This window comes from Pteropus alecto, unplaced genomic scaffold (genome assembly GCF_000325575.1).
Source record: "Pteropus alecto unplaced genomic scaffold, ASM32557v1 scaffold71, whole genome shotgun sequence".
Taxonomy (NCBI): Eukaryota; Metazoa; Chordata; class Mammalia; order Chiroptera; family Pteropodidae; genus Pteropus; species Pteropus alecto.
The window spans coordinates 14,828,701-14,853,381 of NW_006433024.1; the positions used below are offsets into that span (position 1 = coordinate 14,828,701).

The 24,681-nt window shown below is 34.6% G+C and overlaps 1 protein-coding gene and 1 non-coding gene across 2 annotated transcripts in view; both read right to left on the reverse strand.

Moving 5' to 3' along the window:
• Positions 1-3,693: 3,693 nt before the first annotated feature.
• LOC112476619 lies at positions 3,694-3,812 on the reverse strand. The gene has a single exon (XR_003045176.1). It is a non-coding gene; the product is annotated as a 5S ribosomal RNA (ribosomal RNA).
• A 19,199-nt stretch (positions 3,813-23,011) lies between these two features.
• LRRC4C (leucine rich repeat containing 4C) overlaps positions 23,012-24,681 on the reverse strand; it is a 1,947-nt gene continuing 277 nt past the window's right edge. Inside the window, exon 1 of the mRNA XM_006908044.1 lies at positions 23,012-24,681. This exon is cut by the window's right edge and continues 277 nt beyond it. Within this exon, the coding sequence (XP_006908106.1) occupies positions 23,012-24,681 (1,670 nt within the window).

Here is a 24,681-nt window from a genome sequence, read left to right on the forward strand (position 1 = left end):
TGTACTTTTCCTAATATGGACATCGGCATCCCCCACTAGATCACATCTCTCTCTATTTTTTTACAACTGCATCTCCACGCCTGGTACACTCTAGCCCATATGTATATTTATTACTTTTGTCATTTTTTTTAAATGTATAAAGTAAGGGTAAGAAATTAAAAGTGATTATTTAGTTAGCTATGATAAAGTCAATAAAAGTGAGTTGTATGATACAGCAAAAAAAAAAAATCACTTTAAAAGAAATCTAAAACCAATGGTTTATTAGCTGATTGATTCAATTTTAGAATATAATAGAAGGAAAAAACTGGAATTGTGATTTGCATGTGTATGTAGTTTCCAGTTGCCCAAAAGTCGTTTAGCTCTTTATTTCTACAAAGTCCAAACTGGACTGGCTGATTTGTTAAGACTTTCTCCCATTCTGGAAACTTGGCACATCAAAAGACCAGAGGGTCACCTATATCAAAGAATCTTGAGGATAAAAAAGATTTTTCACCTAGATAAAACCTAAAAGTCTCTATGGGATATTTATTTATTATTGGAACCTTATTCTAAGATCAAACATGTCCCAACTCAGCCAGATACCAATCTAAACTAGGTATCAATTGATTAAAAAGTGAGAAGCAAACAGATGAAACCAGTCAAATGCCAAGACTTAAACATTCTCAGTCTTGAAAAATGAGGTTGTTGAAAAACTTTCCAATTCACATCGACAAAAACTGAAACAGCGTCCTGCTGTGAATCATGCAGGGGAGCGTGAGTAAAGTTAACCAATAAAATAAAATCAACAAAAAAAATCGAAGTCATTAAAATCAATAAGCAGCAAATCCATTGAAATATCTGTTAAAACTCAGAATACCACTAATGTGTCTCTGTCCTAAGCTTTTACTCCAAGAGCTTCGTATTTGTAATAAGATGACACGCTGTCGCCCCCTTTAAAAACTAAATACTTCTCTCCATGATCACAGATAGAAAGAATATTTCCCATTTCTCTGATTTCTTATTTCGTTACCTGTTAGTTGTTCACAGAGCTCTTCCTTCGGCTTCACAATTCTGGAAAGCAGGTAGGCTGGTCTTTTCTTTCCGCACACTTCCATGCACAATTCTGGCACAGCGTGAACAATTAAGCCTTAATGAATTGACTTGAAGAATATATCCAGCAAATCTTTTGTACTTTAAATTTCATGCTACCTGAGATCTTCTCATTCTAAAGAGAAACATTTCCCCTGCCGGAAGCTTTCAAACTTGGCTACAAAATTAAAATCACCTGAAAAGCAATTCAAAAAACCAAATTGGCTCCTCCCTAAACCAATCAAATCAGAGAAAGGCTCAAGCAAAGTCGAGTATGTGTAATGATTATCTTGGAGTGCTTATTAAAATTCAGATTTCTGAGCCATACAGCCAAAGGATCTGATTATGCCTAGGTAGGGCATTGGAACCTGCATTTTAAGAAGTAGCCTCTAGGTCGTAATCTTTAGAGTTCATGTTGAAATGGTAGTGCTGGATTCAGTCTCTTACATAATGCATCTTTGTACGGCTAAGCCTGGATTCAACATTTTAAAGGTTAATAAAGTTTGCAGATGTCTTCACAACAGTTGTGCACTAATTAGATTGAGGAAAGAATCCATTCAGGAAAAGAATATATTTTAAGTTAAAAACAATGCCTTTTAATAAGCCTCTGTTGTCACCACCATGCTAAGAATTGATAGCTGGGTTTTGCTATACTAAATTTAAGAACTATTAAACTTAATAACTATTTAATGCTTTGTTGGTGACTTGTTTTATGATAGTCCTACTCTACTAAGATCCTTAAGGTTATAAATGATTAGAAGCATGAAATATGGAGTTATATCTGAATTTTAGTCCCAGCTCTATTACAGCCACACACCATATAAGGACATTCTAGTCAAGGATCTATGGCATATATGGTCCCATAAGATTATAATGGAGCTGAAAAATTCCTGTGGCCTATTGACATCATAGCTATTGTAAGGTCATAGTGTAAAACATTACTGTTTTGTACTGGTTTCAGTCTGATGAAATTGGATAGAAATGCCTGGGGATACTCACCTGGGCCCCATCATGTTTCCTGCAGACTTCTCTTTCTAAATCAAAGTTACAACTGGACGTCTCTCATGGTTCTTATAACAGTTGCAAGATGCTCTTTAGCAAAAACCATTAGGAAACTTCAAAGATTAAAAAAGAGTCAATTACTTACAAGCCCTGGAGCATACGAGGCCTGCCCGGAGCTCCCAGGCAAGGTTGTGGGAGGGGTAGGTACAAAGCCTGTGCTTCTGCCTTAATTGAGGTCAATCTTGGGGCCATAGGGTTTTTAAAGCTCACTCATTGGTGAATTTAAAACATAAGTGAGAATTTAAAGGTGGGAAGAGATAAAAAACAAGTAGCCCTAAAGGTCAGTCACTGAAATCGAGATCTCCAAAACAAAGGAACCTCAATAGGAGTAGGTGGACTGGCTCTTTATCTAGTTGTGTGGCTGACAGTATGTTTATTTGAGATTGCCTTCCTTGAAGTGGCATCCCCTCTTGTAAGTAGGTACCTGGGCAAGGCAATGGAAGCTTAAGTCAGGCATTTGCATTACAACAAGAAAAGCCAACTGTCAGGGCTAATACTACAATTACATGTTTGTGGTGATGCCAGCTGCAACATAGCATAGCACATAAATAGTATAGCAATAGTATGCTATACTATTTAGTTCATGTTAAGTGTACTCTGTGACTTTTACACAACTACGAAATCGCCTAAGGACACATTGCACAGAACATATCCCTATGTGTTGAGTGGTGCATGACTCTCCTTTCTAATTCACATAAAGACATGCCCAAAATTTGCTCCTCTTTAAAGCATGAATACAAATGCACTTAACTCATAGGATTAGTTAATCTGAGGTCATTTATGAGAAATGTTTAGCACAGCACATGGCAAGCATTCTATATTTGTTTGTTCGTTTTGTCCAAAAGCTACAAACTACTTCATGAGTACTTTATATACTACCTTGCAGCAGGCATAAGCCTGGACATTTTATAGCAATTGCTAAATATTTATTAATTTCACACTAGTAAAAAACTAACATTTTAAAAAATGTCTGCTGGACATACAGCACTGTGCTAATGCTTTGCATCCATTATCTTATTTATATATCACAACAAACTCGTAGGCAAATAGGCAGATAGGAAATTTGCTCACGGTCAGAGTCTTCAAAGGCAGAGCTGAGATTTGAACCTACGGTTGACTTCCATATCAATGTTCTTTCCATTATACTACACAGTGCCACTCTCAAGAGGAGCTCGCCTGCCCTTATTGTTATGCCTTCCCATGGAGTGATGAAACCACAGAGTCAAGAGAACATGCCCATCAGAGCTCCCACCCAGTTTTAATCCACACTCCAGTTAAATTACCCAGGACCCGAGATTTCTCTATTCAAACACCCCTGGGCCAACTTAAGGCAGACTAAGGCACTCTCCAAGGCCTGAGAGACAGCCACGGGGAAGTGTGGTGGACTTGGGAACTTCACTTTTTGGTGGTTTCTGGAAGAGATGAATGGACCAGGGTGGGAGAAGAGAAGGTGATAGGGTCTTCTCAAGCCAAAAAGTCTGAGAGTCCAAGAAAGTTAAATTTACACCTTCCTTCTAGGCTGGAATAAAGGCATATTTTTTCTTTTTTCTTTTTTTTTTTTAATGCCTGCAGCACCTGGTCTTCCTAGGTGGTCTCCCATCAAAGTACTAACCAGGCCCAACCCTGCTTAGCTTCTGAGATCAGATAGGACCAGGCGTGTTCAGGGTAGCATGGCCGTAGACATAAAGGCATATTTTCAATGTAAGGAGATGAAATATGTTTTATTTACCAGTTTCTTAGGTTAATTTATAACTTTAAACTATTTAGACACATGGTATGTGGCCTTCTGTTAGTCTTATCCAGAACTCCATGAATGTTGTGGTGGGAGCATCTGTAAATAAATATATGTTGCTAGTTTTGCTTAGCAGAGAAAATCATTATTTAACTCAGATAAGCCTCAGAGAAAGATCATAAGCATAGCAATTATGGTTACCTTGCCTACTTCAAAAATACTTTGAAGTGATTTCTATTAAAAGATCAGAGGACATCAATCAAAATTTAAAAGAAAAATTCAACCACAAAAAAAAGAGGGAAAGAAATATGAAAATGGAGGATGACAGATATGATGAATAGCACTAAAGGGAACATACAATTAAATAGACTCTTCTATTGATAGAGAGAATCTTGGACGTGCTTGGCTTTAAGTCACTCAGCGCTGATAGTCCAGAGACGTGTATTAGGAGGAAGTCTCACCATCCAGTTAATATTACACATAGTGAAGCCTCTTCTGTGGTCATTAGCATAATTGGATATGCAGTTCTCTCCACCTGAAATTTTTCAAGAGCAAAAAGAAGAGCCAGCAAAAGCAAATGCTCCCTGTTAAACTCTATGCCCAAGAAGGCTTTTCTGCTCTATAAAACCATCTTTCATTCAATATCCATATGTGAAAGTATACACTGCTAGACTCTCATCCAGGAAATGGAGAAAGACACTCTACCTCTGGAGGCAATCAAAAAATAATTTCTCATCATTACATATAGTATGTTTCTGAAATGTTCTTGAACAATTCACATATAAAAAAATTGGTCATATTTTTAAAATTACTTTATTCTATATCAGAAAAATTTTAGGTGGTCTCCCATCAAAGTACTAACCAGGCCCAAAAAAATTACTTTATTCTATATCAGAAAAATTTTAAATGTATGTTTTTGAGAACTCCGATGACAAATATTTTCTCTATTGAAGATTGGTGTGGGGAAAAATATGTTCGTATAATTATTTATTTGTTCATTAAATAATCATGGAGTGTTCCAGGCAGAGAGCTAGGTACTGAGTAGACAGAGTATATACTTCAACTTTGGGCAGAGAGCTAGGTACTGAGTAGACAGAGTATATACTTCAAATTTGGCCCACCCACCATTCCGCTTACAGTATAATGCAGGATCGGCAATTTTTTTTTTTTTTTGCATACACACATTAGATAGTAAATATTTTAGGCTTTGTGAGTCAAGAGGCAGAATGTAGACACTTGGACATTCATAGGGAAAACAGATTTTCATAATTTTGTATTGACATGTGAATAATCATCCTTCACCAGTAATTCTAGGCTTAGCAGTTCAGGCTTGATTTAATTTTACCTAGATGGTTTTATACATGCACTTATTCATTCAATCATTCATTAAATATTTCATAATATCCTACATGGTGCTGGGCCCATATAAAAGTCAATTTTTAGTATACCCTCATACCACTCCATTTAATTTTAATAAAACTACACAGTTCAAAATAATTATTATATGGGAAAAACATTTTCACACACACACATCATCTCGTGTCATCTAAGCCCCATAACACTGAGAGACTAGAAGCCCTAGTTAGGAGATTAGAAAATGTATAGCCTCTCCAAGAATGAAAATTTCTTAGAGACATTCTAACTCACCTCAAAGACATGCTTCTAAGTACATTCCTGTATGGGCTTTATTAGTCTTTCTTGTAGAAAGCGGGAGTGGGATGGGAGGGCCACAACTTTAATTCATCCACCTATTCACCCATCTGTCCATCTATTCATTCATTCATGTTTATTGAGAACCTCCTATATATTTAGCATTGAGGATAAGATATATACCTAGTCCCATGCAATGTAGTAACCACTGCTTTAACAACAGGTGCCTCTCTGCCCTAAAAAAGTAAAAATAAGCTTTTCTCAGAAAAGCGCTTGAGAAAATGAAAAGCCATTGCTTTCTCACTGAATCTGCTTATTTACTCAGGTGAGTCAGTACCTCTACTTAATCACCCAGACCCCAACACTCCCCTATGAATAAAACATATGAAAACAATCACTGTGCAGTGACATTGGCACCAATTCCTATCTTTGGTTTGACTATCGTTTTTATACAGAATGATTTTAAAACACCCATTCACATTCAACTTAAGTCACATGATTCCCAGAAATAACTGTGACAACCCTGGTCCCATTCGGCTCCTGTGGGATATGGATGTAGGTTGTTCTATCTTAGTACACTGGAAAATACCTCTTGCACAGATTGAAGAAAAGACAACTTAAGAATTCTCTCTATAATGCCTAAGTTAATCGGTATAATAGTTAATTGGTAATAAAAGTCAGACTTTATCTGTAGTTGTCTAAGTGCCAGACCTCATCCTAATACATGAGCAGATGAATGACTTTTAGGTTACAGGTTTCTCTTCTAATGAGGAAGGATAATAAAAATATGGAGGTGTTAAAATTCATTTAATTATATTTGTGAGAGAATAAAGCTATTTTGAAGTGTTCTTTTCATCCAATAGCCTATGATCACCTTCAGACATTATTTTCACCATAAATTTCAGTAGACACGTCCTGGAGCTGAATTACAAGATTACACCATGTTGCTAAAGCTGGAGGTAAAGCTCTTCATTCTGCCACACTATGCTTATCTTCCTCTGCCCCAGGAGAGATATATTGACTGGTTCTCTATAAAATTCAGTTTCCTGTCTTTAGTGAAGCTTATATATTTCTTATTCCAGAAAAAACAAATTACTGTCTCATATTTAAAGATGTCTGCTGGTGGAAAATCATAACTTTTTCTTTACTCCTACACCCCAGATACCCCCTATCCTCACAATGTAAAATATATTAACTACTTTTAGACTCAAGGATTATGATAGCTACTTAAACTCGTTCTTATGATAAAATCAAATAGTTGACAACTGATTACTATGCTCTGCACCAAGTTGTCAATTTATATTAATATACATTTACGTTCATTAAGCCATCAGAAGTGTTGGTTAAGTATAAAAATCACATGGCAAATGGTATACCATATACATGTAGGAGGGTATTATTATTAATCTGAGAAATAAATTCTAGTAATCCACTTATATCCAATGTTAGAAACAGGTTTCCATGTGTTACTTTACTATTTCAAGTTCATTCTAACCTCCATCAGAAACGTAATGCTTTACTTCTACCCACAGTTCTTTGCGTTTGTCATTCCATAGGATCTATCTGCCTGTGGCTAGTTTTAAACTCTAGTGTATATTAAGATTACAAGGGGATCTTTAAACAAATATTGAACTTTGACTCCACCCTAGACCAGTCAAGTAAGCATGGAGCCTGAATATCACTATTTTAAAAAAACCGTCCAAGGTGCTTCTAATGTAGAATCGGAATTCAGAATGTCCGAATTAGATATTTAAGGGAGAAGCAAAGGCTATGGATAGAATCTTTATGAGAAAATTATCTGGGTAAGAGCTTTGATTATCTATACTCTTGGATTCCTAGGCAAAGAAAAATTTCCTCATTGCTCATTATTTCAAGTGGAGATTTGGAACCTGTTCAATAGCCCTTGGAATATAAATGGAAAGTTGAAATAAATGTGAAGTCAGAATCCTCAAAATATTAGATATTAGTTTTAGTGAATTTGGGGCACATTTCAACTGGCCTGCCAACTTTCAAATTCTCTGCAATTATTACCCAAAATGTACTTGAAACTGGCTTAATTTATTCTTTTATCTTCTCTTTGATGTAACTATAGATGGAAGTAGAACGCAATGTAATTGTGTTATTTCAGATAATAAAACAAATCATCTACCATAGAGAAGTAATTAAGACATTTAAATTTGTCATGGTTTCCTGAACACCTGCCTTTTTTTTTTTTTATGCTTTACTATATTCTTCTAATAAGTCTAGTTGAAAAATCATCAAAACAGCAAAATAAATATTTCTTCAGGAAAACAGCATTTAACCGAAGCGTCTAATTAACATATAAGCTCAGTTTAGGATAATATGGACATTTCTAGGGAACATTCACGTTTAAGAGGCATTGTCTTTATTCCTTTCTTTACAAAAAAGAAAACCTTCTTGAGCAAACCCACTGGCTAGTTTTCTTTAGATAATGAGATGCTTATTAATTTGCTCTGATACAATGAAAAACATTAAAATTGGTAATAAATTCTGCAACCAAGGAGGCACTAAAGGAGTCTCGAAGACAATATTTTAAGTCGTGGAGAAGTGTCCAATGTGAATTTCACTTATTCATAAATAGCATGATGTTTCGACCTATAATATATTAATAGGCAGTGTAGAAATTGAATGGCAGAAGGAAGGTAGTTTTAAAGAATAAACACAAGGGACTTCAGAGTTAAACTACTACTAACCATTTAATACTATTTAAGTGATTGCTCATGGTTGTAGACTACTTTCCATCTTCTATACCAGGGGTTGGTAAAACTATCTATAAAGAGTCAAATAGTGAATATTTTGGATTTTCATGACAGACAGTCCCAATTACAAATGCAAAACTCTTTTTTGTTGTGTGAAAACAATCATAAATGATGAGTGCAGAAACCAGTGGATGTGATTGTATTCTAATAAAACTTTATTTAATTTACTAGCATTGGTTATTGACAGGAGGGTTGTAGTTTGCTGACATTGATTCAAATAAACTTTTCTGAAAGTGAAATCTGGCTCTTGGAACCACGTAAGTGATCTGGAGATTGATTCTATTTTGCTTGCAAGATTTCTGATGTATCTGTTGATTCCTGGTCAGCTGTACTGAGATTTTGAAGGCTTACTGCTAGCATAATTTAGAAAAATTGTAAGGATGGAAAAATTCTAAAAGGAAACCTGACAGAAAAAGGCCACATTTAAAATGACTGCGTTTTCAAAGTTTCTCCTAACCCCTTGAAAAGTATTTTAGAGGAAAGCTGAGTAAACAGTAGAAAGAATATTTGGACAAAAAATACCCACAAACTAAATAAGAGTTTGAAGACATAAAACAAAAGTAGCTGAATTTTTCAAGCATTTCTTAAATTCACTGACATAATTCTGTGGTGTTTGGTGCATGCATTTTACTTTAAAATTTATTGCAGCTTCATGTGTGACACCTTTATGGTTCACTACATCATAATCAAGTTTTTCATTCCTCAAGACTTTCAAATTCTAGAGGAAAACAAAGTGAATTTATTGCAAACATCATATTAGACATTTTCTAAAAATCTTCAGACTGAAAACAGATTGCTTTGCAGAAATATGACTTAGGCTAGAGGGGAAGTCCCAAGGGCCTGTATTCACTTAGCTCTATTTAGTAAGCTAGTCATTAGAGGCATCAAGAAGAGAGAAGGACTTGGCATCATTTTTGCAAAATTATAAGCTCTGCTTTTTACATTCATTATTTTACAGCCTTAGTGGATTTCTTCAAGGCTACATTTTCAAGATCTTGGTTTCAGGTCTCTAAAACACATTTCCAAGACACAGAAATAGTTTAGAACCAGAGTTTGTGTGTGTGATTAATCTTTGTGGGGCATGTTCTCTTTTGTGAACCTAAGAGAGCATGACTGAAATTAAGTTATAGATTTATCAACTGTTTTCTTCGATTCTTTCTTTGAGGGACTTATGTATCAAACAGGATTTAATAAAGCAGTCTTTTTATGGAAGCAACAAATGTGGTGGTAGAGTTTCTATTCCTCAAGAGTAAGCTTTGGGAGAAGAGAAATAAAAAGGATATGCAATTCTGGTCCTAATCCTAATTTTCCCTATCTGGAGTGGAATCTTTAAACTCATGCCTAATTTTTTTTTCAAACAACAACAAAAAACCCCAAAATATAGTGCTTAGTCTTAATATTGGGGACAATTGGTTGAAGAATATGGAATTAAAGTCATGAATCTGAGTGGCCTGAGTGGAGAATTCAATAAATGTTGGCTATTATCATTTTAATAAGGTTATAATTAATAGTTATTATTATTATCAGTAATGTAGATGCACAAATGACATGAGAAAGAACTGTTTTTCTCAGAAAGAAAAGAAAAATGAAGGAAGGGAAATACATTGAAAAATAATGTAGATTTAAAGTCAGTGCATTGTATCTTCCATATTTTGACTTTACCAGATGCAAGTGCACAAATTAATAAAGAAAAAACAAGCACACAATCCTATCCTCTACAGAGCTGAAAATTTAAGCTATGCAACTACTAGAAGAGAAAATCTATTCTTCTGCACATTCCCTAAAAATTGATGAAATTTGTGTCTGCTAGTAGCAAAAGAAAGGAGAATATAAGTATGAGAAAGAAGCAGATGGATTTACAGCCACATGTATATACACAAATACTAGTGTCATAAAATTTTAAAGAATTCAAATCTTTTCTTTTTTATGAAAACTTGGAACGCAAAAGTGAAAGATAAAATATTGTGATTAATGATTGGGTGGCTACTAAGAAAATAAAAATATTTAAAATTGAAAACCTGATTGGGTGGCTACTAAGAAAATAAAAAATATTTAAAATTGAAAAATATTTAAAATTAAAAATATTTAAAATTGAAAACTACTAAGAAAATAAAAATATTTAAAATAGAATAGATGCAATGCTTTGATGTTATTCTACCCCTTTTCTTTAGGCTATATATATTCCAAAAATTTATATGACTGGAACTCAATGGCAAATGAGCAAATCTAATGGGATATAACTTGATCCAAGAAAAGTATAACTACAAAACACAGCGTTAGTGACAAATGCTTAAAAGAAGCAAATAAAACAAATATTTTAAAATATAGAACATTTTCCATAGCCATGAAATAACTGACTAATACTATCCATGTATAAAATAATATAAAGAACAATAAAAATCATTTGTTTTGCAACATGCTTGTGGTCCAAAGAATCAAAAGATAAAAGGTAAAAGTGAAATCTCAATACATATATTTGATTCATTAGATACAGAGTTTAGATGTTCAATAAATTTTAATTAATCAATTAAAATATAGAAAATAAAGATCATCAAATCCAGGCAAGGATCCTATCTAAATTCTACACAAAATTTTCCATTTAGTGACACGCTAAGAAGGCATGAAATGAAATGATGGTGGATGTCCACAGATGCTGTGCTAGTTATAGCATCCAATCAAAGAACCGTTAAGAAAGTAATGGAGAGTCCAGACTGCTAGTGTTAGGTTTACAGACTGAGACACTGTAATTAAAAAAAAAAAAAAATTGTGTGTCTCATTAAAAATTTCTTTTTCTTTTTGCCTCGACTGTATCCCCAATTCCAACAGTTATCATCTTGATCCAGGTGAGGTTACCTGCTCATGACTCTTGATTATTTTTTCATTGCTTAACGGTTAGCATAGAAATAGTCTATTCTGATCTGCACGCTAAGCATGGCAAACCCAGTTAACATGATTCAGCAGATTCCAGGTCTCTTTTCTTACATGCTTTTACAAAAGTAATTTATTAATGTGTGATAAATAGATCGTGCTGTATTTTGCTATGCCAGCAGCACAAGTGGATAGCTTATAAATAATGTTTTATGGAAAAATAAATTAGAAATCATTATCATTTACTTACCAATTTAATATCATTTTTCTTGGAACAAGTACCAAAATTTTTGAAAAATTTTCAGATCCTTGGAGTAATAATACATGTGTTGCAAGTAAACATTAAGGATTGGCCCTTGAGATGGAAGAGATGTATCACATCACTTCTTGTCTATGTCTTGGGATTTACAGCACCATGGTTACCTGTAATCTGGTCCCTAAAGGTTTCATTCATTCCATATTGGACCTTCCACTACTTTCCTTGATAGTATCTTCTATATTCTACTCATAGGTTTAAAAGCTTACATTCCTTCCATTCATCATAGCTCTTATCTGACTGCATTGAAAAACTGCAACTGTATTCTTTTGCTCTGAGCTATTATGACACCAATTAATAAGTCATTTAATAGATGATAACCTAATTTCATTCCTATAATGGGCTCTGTAGTATTTTGCATTTCACGTTTCATTGTACTTTCATTAAATGCATTGTTCTTTCATTAAATTTTATTGTAATTGCATATCGAGGGAAGAAAGAACCTCCTAAAATAGATTAATTAGCGACTCAGGAAACTTATCAAAAGTATTTGTTTCCTGTTCTTTCAAACAATTGTAAATTATAAACCTCGCAGATCCTCACATAACATGGTTTTGTTCATCATCATTTCATTATAACTTTGACGGGATGCTGTAGGAACTTAACTCTTGTTTGTATCAAGTAGTCTTTGGTAAATTGGTTTTGCTATACATAGTTTGGCTTAAAGTCGCAGAACCTCTCAACGGCATTAAGTGAAAATTTTGTGTAGTGATCATGAGTCCATGATTCCTCAGGAAATATTCTTTATCTCCCACTAATAGTGGGCCACTCATGTGATATAGATCAGAAAGTTCAGAAGTAATTTTAAAAAATTAAGTAATTTTCCTGTCATTTTTTCAAGGTTTGCTAGATTAAGATTTATAATTTTGCTGATTTCTCATTTCATTCTCATAAATCAATCATTTGCATATAAATACTGGTCCAACTGTGTTTTTCTTCCTCATGGTTACCTTTTTGCCTATAGAATAAATTCTAAATTCCCTAGAATAGCAGCTTTCCTGTCTTCCACCTTCTCCTTTCAGTTAAAATCAATATCCATTTCTGCTTTTCACATTCCTTTAAAACAGTCTATCATTGCCTCCACTTCTGCCCTGCCAATTAATTTCCTCTCTCCACTGTAATACAGCCTTTTTAAAATTTCTCACGGCACCCCCACAAACAAATACAGTTTCCTAAAACTGTTCTTGCTAAAGCTATCAATAACTAACCAATTGCCAAATTCAGTGAACATTTTAAAATTTCTTAGATTATTAGATTTATGTCCTTCCCCAAACTCTACTTATCTAGCTATCATAAATCTCCTCTTGGTTCTCTTCATTTTTCTCTTCTTTTTCTCTCTTTCTTTCTTTTATTTCATCTGCTTTCTAAACCTCAGAAATTCACCCACTGCAGTTTCTGTTTCAGAAGCTATTTGTTTTCATCTCTCTTTGCCTCTACCCTTCTTTGCTTTCCTTATAGCAATCCATTCTTCTTGTCTCCCTTAAAAGCCATTACTTTAAAGAAACCTCCCAGGCTAGAACAAATTTCCTTGTTTCACATTCTCAATGATCTGATCTTGCGATTTTACTTCACAGCACTTCTCACAGGTGCAGCTAAATATTTATCTGTGTCATTTGTGTTTCCTTTGTAGAGGGAGACTCATCTTTAAAGTGATAACGTCGGGGTTGGGTCTGGCATGTAGTATAGGCTTAACAAATATTTCTTTAATGGATTTTGAATAAATGGTTTTCTCTTCCTCTTCACACCATTCAAATGCTGTTATTTCTCATTGTCCTATCCTTTACTCACTGGAATTCTTGTATTGCATACTGGGTGGTCCCACCTGTTCTCTCAGTTTTCGCTACAAGTTTTAAACTGATGATGGCAAGATTAATATTGCTAGTCCAGAAAAATTTCCTGCTTACCTAGATTTCCCATAGATATTGTAGAAACAAAGTAAAATGGAGTCACTTATGTCAGAGACAAAATAGAGATGGTCAATGCAGGCACAAAAAGCTTGATCTAACCTTACGAAAATGGACTGCTCTTCTTAGAAATCAGCAGAGGACACCAGCCAATGCCCAAATACCAAGTATGTTCACATCATACTTCCTTGTTCCCTTGACTCAGCTCTCTGATCCAAATAGGAAGACTAAGAGGCAATAAATCAGCTACAAAAAGCCAAACAACATCCAAATTTCCCCATAAAAATTCTTTGGAACCCGCTGCTCCCATAGCCTTGAGTTTGCAGGCATAAAGCCTTGCAATACATTTATCTTTCTCTTTTGTTTTATTCAATGTACAGAGTTGATTTTTGACAACATTCAAACTCCATACATATAAAATTTAGTGAAGACATAAGCTTCCTCCCTCAGACCTCACCCACAATGGCATATTCCACCTCAGCTGCCAACTACAAATTTTATCTTTTAATTCTCACTCACCTCCATAGTTAACAAATAAAAGAAAACTGACTCCCTTTCTTCTCCCCGACATCCAATGAGATACCAAGTTTTTTTCAACTGGACTCTTCAACGCATCCCAACTATAATTTCCATTAATCATCTCTTCATTGTAGTAATGAAACACCCTCCAAAATGGAGTTTTCTGTGTCTCAGATTTGTTAAGCTTAAATTTTTCTTCTTCTGCCATGCCCGTGACTTATCCAAAACTCAAATCTGAGAATGCCACTTAACTACACAGAAAATTTAATACTTCATCATAATCTATAAGCTAAATAGGGTTTAACATACTCTAGAAGGTTTTTAATCATTGTCTTAGCTTGACTTTAGCAATCTCGAAATTGCATGTCTTCTTCAACCAATATCAAGCCATTTGCAGTTCTAGAATACATGATATTGCTTGTTCCTTGACCTTGGTGTACATGGTGCTGGAAAAATTTATGTATCTCCTCCATTCTCATGGCTAATTCCTAACCATCCATTAGGGCTCAACCCAGGCATCACTTCATACAAGAAGCAAACCTAATTTCCCCTCCCTCAACCACATAGCCCAGGTCTGTTTCCCCTTCTCTCTGCTTGCATAATAGTCACTGCCTCTTCCATTCAATGTATCATATTGTATTTGCAATATTGTGATATAGTACTCCATGAAGGCAAAGACTATGTCCTTATTCTTTGTATTTCTGATAATTACTCATTGTTGGCATATAGTAAGCACTCAAAGAATGTTTCATGAATAAACTAACAAATGTATTTAGGAACAAAAAGATACTGAATAGAGTCAAAGATTGAAAACTAACTACTCATGCCATATTAAAAGGAACTGACAGATCTGTACTCATGCCTTTATTTGGAGAAACAACTTTTCCATTGCCTTTCAGTGATGGTCCATAGTAACCAATTAATTCTCATGTATCCACCTATCTTTCTGATATCTTCACTTTGGTTGCATTCATTATTTATCAAAGGTAATGCCTTTATTAAGTATGAAAAAAAGTAACAAAAATTGAATCATAGAGTCTTTACTTTGTCAGGAGTACTTGGTTAGGATAATTAAATATATTTTTTTAATTTATAATTATTCATTTGAGTCTTTAATATTTAAAAGTTAAGTCTCTACCTTTGAGAAGTATATCTTATGTGTTTTTCTCTTGTAGCTAGCTACTTGCATAGTGTTTATTTACTTCTTAAATAGTTTAGATGGCTTTAAAAAGAGTGTTGTATTCTAAGAAAGATAAATTAAATCATTTTATTGACTTCATAAAAACAGTTTACATAATGAGGTGCTAAAGAACTACTGAGGTAAGGTAAAGAGGTTATATTTTTTATGAAAAGGGACTAGAATGTAATCCTTTAGCTACTGTGTAATTCATAAATAAATTTATCAATGACGCTTGATTAAAATATAAAAGCAAATCTTAATGACCCTAAAAAAATACCTAAAATTGATTATGATTAAAAAAATGTTGATTAATTTATTTTCACCTTGGAATGCTAGCTGATCTGTAATGTTTTCCATCTGAAGTTCCTCTGTGAAATTCAATGTAAGTAAATATTTTAAACATTGACATATTAACCAATCCAGAGCTTTAAAAGTGTCGGCCTAGCAACTTCATTAATAAATATGAAGGAACAAAGAAGACTAACATCGATTACCAAAATGAGTCCCCACATGGAAGTCTGTTTCCAGAAGAACAGTACCTAATAGAACAAAAGAGAGAAAATATTCTGATAACAGTGTTAACAGTTTTCTATCCTAAATAATAAATGCCATTGCTAAATTAAGTCTCGCTATGATGATCTGAAAACTCCAATTCTCTCCTTTCACTGTTGGTTTTCTACTAATTTTTTTGTGCAGGAGAGTTTACTTTTAATTTCTTCATTCCTAAAATGGAGATAATAATACCTACCTTATAGGGCTTGGTGAGGGCTGAAGATGACGAAGTGTAAGCACCCTGCAAATGATACTATGATAATATGTTTGTTGAAATTCCCAGACTATAACCCCTCCTTGAGGGCAAGTTGTACTTACTGCATGGCTGTTGCACTCAACAGAGCGACATCTAGAAATTGTTTGAGGGAATTTGATAATACCAGTATTTGCTCTTGTTATGAATTTGCCCAACTTAGAAACAGGTGTTCTGGCCACTGCTTACTTGCGCCATTGTTCTCTGGAATTGCCATTAGCAATGTGATAAGCACATTAATATGAATTATCAAATCAAGATGACAATTACCAGAAGATAAGGTCTGCAGTAGGGTGACCAACCATCCTGGTTTGTCCTGAACTAAGTGATTTAAGGGATACGGGATGTTTGTTGCTAAAACCAGGAAAGTTGGGGCAAACTGAGGTGACCTGGTCACCCTATCACATTGGCATGACTTTGTTCTGCTTACTGTCATATATCCAGAGCTGTGAACATTGCCTGGCATTAAGTAGGTTGCTCAATTACTGTTCACTGTATGAATGAGTCCATTCTAACAGAAAAATTATCTAACCATGTTTTGTACTTTTACCACTTACATTTTTTCTCTTTTCTAGTATTTTCTTCTTTCTACTCTATGTTTATGGCTTCAAAATATTAACAGCTCTACATACAGACAAATGTACTATCCAAGGAAAATTTTATACATTAAAATACAATCACATACCATTCTTTCAAGGCTCAACAAATGAGAAAAGAGGTGAAAGCACTTTCTAAGTTATAAGGCACACAGTTTTTATTTTTGAATTATCTTTTGAATACCTATAATGGTGTCCCACTAATTTCCAAGTGCCCAGTTTATTTCTGACATTAATCTGTGGCTTTTTGTTCTGTAACATCAATACTTGCTCTGATTGCTAAAATAGATCTCGAATAACTATTACAAATAACTCACAGAATTTATTAAAATGAATTTTAAGTTTAATGGTAATGTTAATAAATTAAAAGCATATTGGCTAATAAATAAGATTTTTATCTCATTAGCATAGGTTTCGGATGAACAATCTATAGAGTTTGGCATTTGTCATTGAAAAAAGAAGTATGGTAACAAGTTTGTGTTCATAAAATTACATATATTATGTATATTATATAAATTATATATAATCTATGTATATATTTTGTAGCTTTCAAAGCATTAGTCAATAAATTCCTTATTGTTTTCATTTTTCTTAGAAGTGGAGGTTATAGTAATCATAGAAAATATGTCAGATCTTTTAAGAGGAGTTCAAAGGTAAAAATTAAAAGAGGCACCACTCCTTCAATGCCTAGAAAACAATTTATTCACCTATTTGACCTGCCCCCCATATTGTTAGGGTTGAACTCCAGATTGCATAACTAAATGTTGTGCAGCAGTGACAGTTTCTTGGTTTATATTTTTTCTGCCAAACCTGAAAACATGCTAAGACATGAAAGCCATGGATTAAACATACATGTAATTAAGATATGTATTGGAAAATCAAAATGCAACTGAATCCATAAAGGCTGGCATTAATCATTTATGTGACTTGTGTGCAAGATTCTTGGGAAAACTTCAGGTGAGAATATGTAGCTACATGATTTTTATGGTCAGAATTAACTAAAATTTATTCTCTAACGGTCCATGTATGTTGATAAATATCTTTACAAGCATGAGTTTGTCTGCTTGAGGGCTTCTGGAAATAGAAACTTTATTATCTCTCTCTTTCATTTTGTAGAACTTATTTTTTTTAAAAAAACAGAACTATCCATGGACCTAGAAATGTGTTTCAACATTTGACTTTTGAGGCATTTTACAAATTTTGTTAAGGTTAATTTATATTTCATGATTTCATTAGTAAAGAAACCCGTGATCTCCCTAGTATTATAAATTATTTGATTTAAAAATTTATAGTAGCTACCATAAAAAGTATATATAATAAAATATATTGTAACTACTCTCATGTATGTTTCAATATATTTAGTTGGATTGAAACTTCGGTTATTTCTCTAAGAGAACTATTCACTTTACAAAACTAGCAACTGTGCTTAACTAGCAATTTTTGAGTTCCACTTTATTTTTAACTCTCTTAATGTGAAAATAAGGTCTGAGAAGTAAGGAGATTCACTGTCACTCAGAAGCCTTACTGATGCACAGACATACTAAATTTTAGAGATTCCCATAATGGGTTTCCGTCATGATATCTTGGGGCTGAGTAGGGTGGATATTCTGGCAAGTCGTCAGGGTTAGAGGACATAAATCAGAATGGATTCTGTAGCCACTGTGGAGACCAGATCTTCTCCTTCAAACAACATTGAATCTTCTCTTTCATCCGGTAGAAAGCCATACTCACTACTTCTGCCAACCAGATAAAGACAAGCTTGATGCCATTTGGACAAGTTCAAGTTCAGCTATTCAGCATTAAATCTATAATAAAATGCAGGATTAACAACTTAGAAAACGAAATTAAAATACTGAACCAACTATTAAAATATAAAGCTTCAAGGTCTGGAGTTTCGTAGGTCCTTGCTTTCTGTGTTTTGCACAGGATACGTATGAGTGTTACTGTTTACAACACATAACAAAATTTACAAAACAAAGGAGTTTTCAATATCATGTGCTCTTGTTAAAATATTTAATTCATTTATTGTATCTTGCAGCAACCCCCTCCCTCTTTTTTTTTCTTTTTATTTGCCTGGGCAAAAGCAAAGGAACAGCAGTTTCACTTACTGCTGCTAAACATTTGTTAAAAAATTTAAAAACATAAATTTATATATAACGGATATATTTCTCAAATAATGTTAAAAAATTTGAAATCTCGGAAGTTTTGTTGGTAGCACTTGAAGAAACGAAATGATATGAACTGGTGTGTGTAGTAAAAATGCTTCCTTCAATCTAAATTTGGATATTAATTAATAATGCATTATCAGTAATTCTAGATTGTTTTTCCCTCATAGAGCCAGATGTATCTTATTTGGTATCCTGATAGAGCATAGAAAGACAACCATGTCACAGGTGGTTTCTACCTAATTCAGAATTTTTAGGAATTCATATTTTTTCTTATAGAAGAAGAGAAAAAATAAAAGGTAATGACTTTTTAAGGAAACTTTTTAGACTTATTTTATCTGAAGTAACTTTTGTACAGAAAACACATTCTAATAAAATGATGTGTGTATAGTTGGTGCGGGAAAGATGTTTTTGTAACAGATTTGACTCTGTGCTAGTATATTTTCTGAGAAACACACAAATGGCTACCTAGAAAGCTATGACTCCTCACTCAGATATTCACATTAGATCTGTGATATTTAATAATATTGTTATTTTCAACATTCTTATGAAAACTCATAGGCCGAATCACTAACCAAAAAACTGAACATATCACTTAAAAGATTACATTACTTCAGAGCACCATCTTGTATTTTCAAGCACTCATTTGACTCTTCTACTTATCTAAGTATCTTAAATATTATCCTAAAAAGATAAATGATTCAGGTTTTTTTTTTTCCCCTCCAACCATGATCAACATTCACCTTGGATATGTTGTATACACTGGGGCATTCCACTTAGTATTTTTTCATGTTTCAGTGCATCCTATTCCAAAAACATCTTCTTCCTTTTCTTTCTCCCATGTAAATAAGCATTCCATTGTCATTATCTTCTAGCAGATCTATATTCAGAATTTCATAGTATGCAGGTCTCAAATAATATCCTGATTTTTAACTCTGATTATAAGGCCTAAGAGAAATCATGGACTAGTAACATCATCTTCCTCAAAAAAACATTGATCAATGTTCCAATGTAAATAATCTATTTTAAGCTTTGAAAAAGATTTGATTCCAGAATATTCAGAATATTCTGAGGGGAAATGATTAAGCTATATCAGGGTGTATGTGTGTGAGCTACACTAAATTCTTCTAGTACTTTGCCAATGCAAATATTTGGACATGTTCAAAAGAATTTAGAAGATCGAGGTCATAGCCAAGTATAAAGGGTATAAGAGAAAGACTCCTAAATAGAAAAAAAAGTTGGAAAATCTTTCTAAAGCATCCTTAATGTATCCCCAAAGCAAACTGCATACTTTAGTAGAAAAACTATATATATTAAAATTATCATTAGGTTGCCTTAAAATAGTTCACTGTAAATGGCATATTTTTGGTGCATAAATATTTAAGAATACTACCACTTAGCTGCCTTTGGATAGACTAAAAAGAGCGATCAACAGTGAATTGTATTTTGCTACAAGGGTATACTAGATGTCTAACCAGTCACACCACAGTGTGCGATGGTCTCTATACATGAGGGCAGCTACTATACTGAGGGGCCGAAATCCAAGCACATTATGCAGCGTAAATATAGACACTGCTAATCATAAACATTTAGGATGTGTTTTAGCACCCTTTAAACAATACATTCATAGCACTCCACTCTTTAACCCTAATGTCTGCAATGAGGCCCTTTTATCAATACATTCATAGCACTCCACCCTTAAACCCCAATATCTGCAATGAGGACCTTTTCTAAATTTACTGTGAAAGTCAAGTTTTGCTTAACTGACCTTTTATCAATACATACATATATATATTTCTAAAATGTATTCATTAGGGCAACTATAATCTCCCATGGCATGGGATTGTATGCTTTAGTTTCTTAACTAACTTTTTTTAGTTCGAGTTCATCTTTGATTCTATTTCTTAGAATTTATCTAACTGTTCAGCCACCCCTCATGGTCAAGGAGAATTGTGTGCTGGGTCTAACTCCAAAAGAATTATAAATTCAAGATGAAGAAGGTTTAAAGTCAGCAGAGATGGGTCTCAGTAAGCACAAACCAAATAGAGAAGGCAGGATTCTTCCCCAACTTCGATTTATACCATTCTTTGTACTCATACATGCTCGATATTCCTTGGTGGGTTTCTTGTTTGTTTGTTTGTTTGTGATTTGCAGCTTGGGAATATACTAAGTACATTCGATACTGAACAACTTAACGAATGACAGCCAATATGTGTTTTTCTTTTTCTCCAATCTTCAGCGCAGTAAAAGAAAATGTGAATCATGTTCTTAACAAGGAACATGAGGGAGGAAAAAGCCGCTAGAGAATTAGTGATAGAAAAACAGAGGCAAGACTCTTGTGTGATCTCATTCATTTGCCATCCCTTCTTTCCAGTTCTCTGACCTAGTTTGATAGTAATGATCTGTTTTTCAAACCTGGAGATCACAAAACCATGGTGTGAGATCCAGCTTAGAGTTATGTGTGAGTATCTACCAACTCATTCATTAGGAACTGAAGTTTGCTCTAGGTTGGTCAACCCTTGTTTCACCAACAAGGTGGCAGGTTTCAGGGTCAGTAATAAGAGGTGCATATTTTTACTTTGCTTCTCATAGATTAAAACAGAAGTCATACACATACTATATTAAATATTAGGATAGTACCAAGGTGTCAATAACCAGCAAGACACTTTTTTACTTGGAAGCCTGTGTATATTCTCAGACTTAAAATTTGTTTGAGTTCCTTCAAGTACCTTTAGTGAATTACCACAGTCTTAGCGTTGCTGTTCTTGGTATGCATCCAACCATTCACAGCGAGCTCCTTACTCTACTTTAAGCTCTGCAATCTGCATTTGGAAGAAGAGAGTCAACTCTTCCAGAAAGATGAAGAAATCATGAATCAAGGAGATTTCTGTAATAACGATAACCTGATATTTTGGAATTCCAGGGTCAAAATTTGCAATCTTCCACAGAACAGTAAAATTAGAGCTGGTCCCCGATAACAAATTGATATTTCTTTAATCATGTATCATACGGATCATGAGCAATTCAGGGAGGAGCAGGAACCAGGTCAGTTGTGTACCCACACTAAAATGCATGGTAGGTCTGTAATAATTATTGTTGAATAGAACTGAATTTGCTGACATTCAGCCTCAAAATGATTTTTCAACTTGGATGATTTATAATACCTTCACATTCTGAGTTGATACTAGCCAGTAGAATTTTACAAGGCAGTGAATAAATTGTACTGAAACTTTCCTCCAAGTGGAATTGCATTAATTCACAAAATCATAATATTTTAATCTGAGCAGTCTATAAAGGATGACCCAATGAGAGGGAAAAAAGACTACAGCATCCCTGAATATATAGATCCAAAACTCAAGTCAACTAATGAAACAGGACCCAATAGAGTCTGATGCTGTGCTTGAAGAATATAGTAGTATTTTCTTTCTTAAAAAGTAGGAAATCAAATTACCTTCAAGTTTCTCAGATTTGAGCCATACTACAAATGAGTTGTGCCCAGGTACAGAAAAACCAACAATATTTTATTTATAATCTTATTTTTAGCTTTCGAACTACAAATTCTGGTTCTAGAGTTGTTTAAAAGATCATGGGTTTTATAGATGCTCATATGTAAATAATCTGTTGTTTGTTTGTTTGTTTGTTTGTTTGTTTGTTTGTTTGTTTGTTTGTTTGTTTGTTTGTTTGTTTGTTTGTTTGTTTGTTTGTTTGTTTGTTTGTTTGTTTGTTTGTTTGTTTGTTTGTTTGTTTGTTTGTTTGTTTGTTTGTTTGTTTGTTTGTTTGTTTGTTTGTTTGTTTGTTTGTTTGTTTGTTTGTTTGTTTGTTTCCTTTTTCATTAAACGGTCCTCCTCATAAATACAGAACAGGTCATTACATGAAAAATATAAGATCTTGCATTTTTTTCCTCATTCTCTCTTAAAAATCTATTTCTAATATTGCATTCCCCATTGGACTACTTCATAAGGACATGAGGGGGAGAAATAAAAGAGGAAAAAAAAGAAAGACAAAATAGACTGGATCTCACCACTAGAATTCACCATAAAAATCTTGAAGTGTAACAGAATTCTTACAAAATTTCCTAGACCAGTTCCTTAGGGAATTGAGATCTCCTATGAAAAATATGGCAATCAGGGTAGGCAGGGACGAGGTGTGGGAAAATAGTAAATAAGTGCAGCAAAAACAGGTTCTGAGGAATACACATAATTTTTTCTGCTTTAGATCACAATAGAATTTTTAATAAATAAATTTCTTTTCTTTTTTGTTTTTTTTTTGTAAAGACACTTTTTTGAAACAGTAGATTTAGCCCAGTCATTTATGTCATTTTTAATAAACTGTCTTTTTGTTTGTTTTCTGTAACTCTGTAAATGTTTTAGATTTGAGTCTCTTGTACATTGTCTTTAGAGTTCATTCGGATCAATAACGGTTCATGCACTGAACTGTGTATTGAATTTATCGTGTTAACTGTTGTTGTGTGGTTGAAGGGAGATTTGTAAGAGTTATAGTGATTGAGGTGCTCATGCTCAATAGCAGGCATGGGCAGGTGGCTTTCCATGGGTGTGTCTCCTGTAATCTCATCATCTACATTAATGATTTCAACAGTCCTCGTTGGAGCATGATGGTTTTGCCTATGGTGCTGCTTCCTCATCTTGTAGAAAATGACCAGCATCACTGCAGCCATAAGTGTGATGGCCACAAAACAGCCAATGATGATTTTGGTAGTTTTCATGACCTCATCGATTCCTGGGATCCCACTGTTTATGTCAGTCACTGGGATGGTGAATGTTTTTTCTGTTGACCTTGTGCTCTGTGGCGTGAGAGAGGTGGTCACATTGGTGGTTTCCCAGTCAATCACTGGAGTGGGACCCACATTGTTATCTGTGGTCCGTGCCTCATCCTGAGAAGGTTCCATAGTCTCTACCGTAACGGTTGAAAAGTAAGTGAAGGGAGTAGTGGTTGCTGCAGTAACATTCAGAGTGGCTGAAGCAGTGGTATTTCCAACAGAATTACTCACCATACATGTGTACATGCCTGTATCTTGCACAGTTACATTCGTGAAATTTAACGTGCCATCGCTGAGCACAGCTATCCTCACTTTGTATGCCCCATGTGTCATGACTGTTCCATTTGGAGTAATCCAAGACACAGAAGTCAGGGACGTGGAGGCGCGGCATTTCAGCTCAGCCGCCATGCCTTCAGTGACATTGAGGTCTGCAGGAGGCTCCACAATCACAGGAGCATAGCATGTGAAATAATTCTGGTCGAGCTCCCCGATGTACCTTCCTTTCAGATTGGGAGGTGTGTTACACCGGGCACAACAAGCTGTGTTGGAGGGGGCCATGTCTTTTATCCACCAGCTGAGCCACAGTATGTCACAGTTACAGTTCCAAGGGTTGTGATGCAGGTGTATCCGCTCTAGATGATGCAAGGGTGTGAACAGGTCATGAGGCAGTAATGTTAGATTGTTGTGTGCCAGGTTGATCTCCACCAGTGACTGAAGGTTATCAAAGGCATTCCGTTCAATCACTTGAATCTGGGACTGTATCATCCACAGTTTTTGAAGGTGCATCAACCCCTGGAAAGAGCCGGGCCTAATGGCAGACAAATGATTCCCAGAAAGATCCAGCTCATCTAGTTTTATGAGCGGCGTGAGGTTAGGAATTTCCCGGAGGTTGCACATGGCAAGGTTCAAATACCTCAAATTGGACAAACCTTCAAAGGCACCTTCTGAGATGTATGAAAGCCTTTTCAATTCCCCTAAGTCTAGCCGACGCAAAGAAGGGATTCTATTAAAAGCATAAGAAGGGATGCTTTCGATGGGGTTGTTTCGCAACCAGAGCTCCTTCAGTTTAGACAAATATACAAAAGCTCCATTCGGGATGGTAGTAAGACGATTGTCAAAGAGTTCCAGAGTGTTGAGGTTCGCCAGACCATTGAAGGCCCCAATTTCAATTGTTCTAATGTGATTCCTACTCAACTGTAGGATTTCCAGGTGCCTCAAGTGCTTGAAGCTGTTCACTTTGATGATCTGGATTTGGTTCT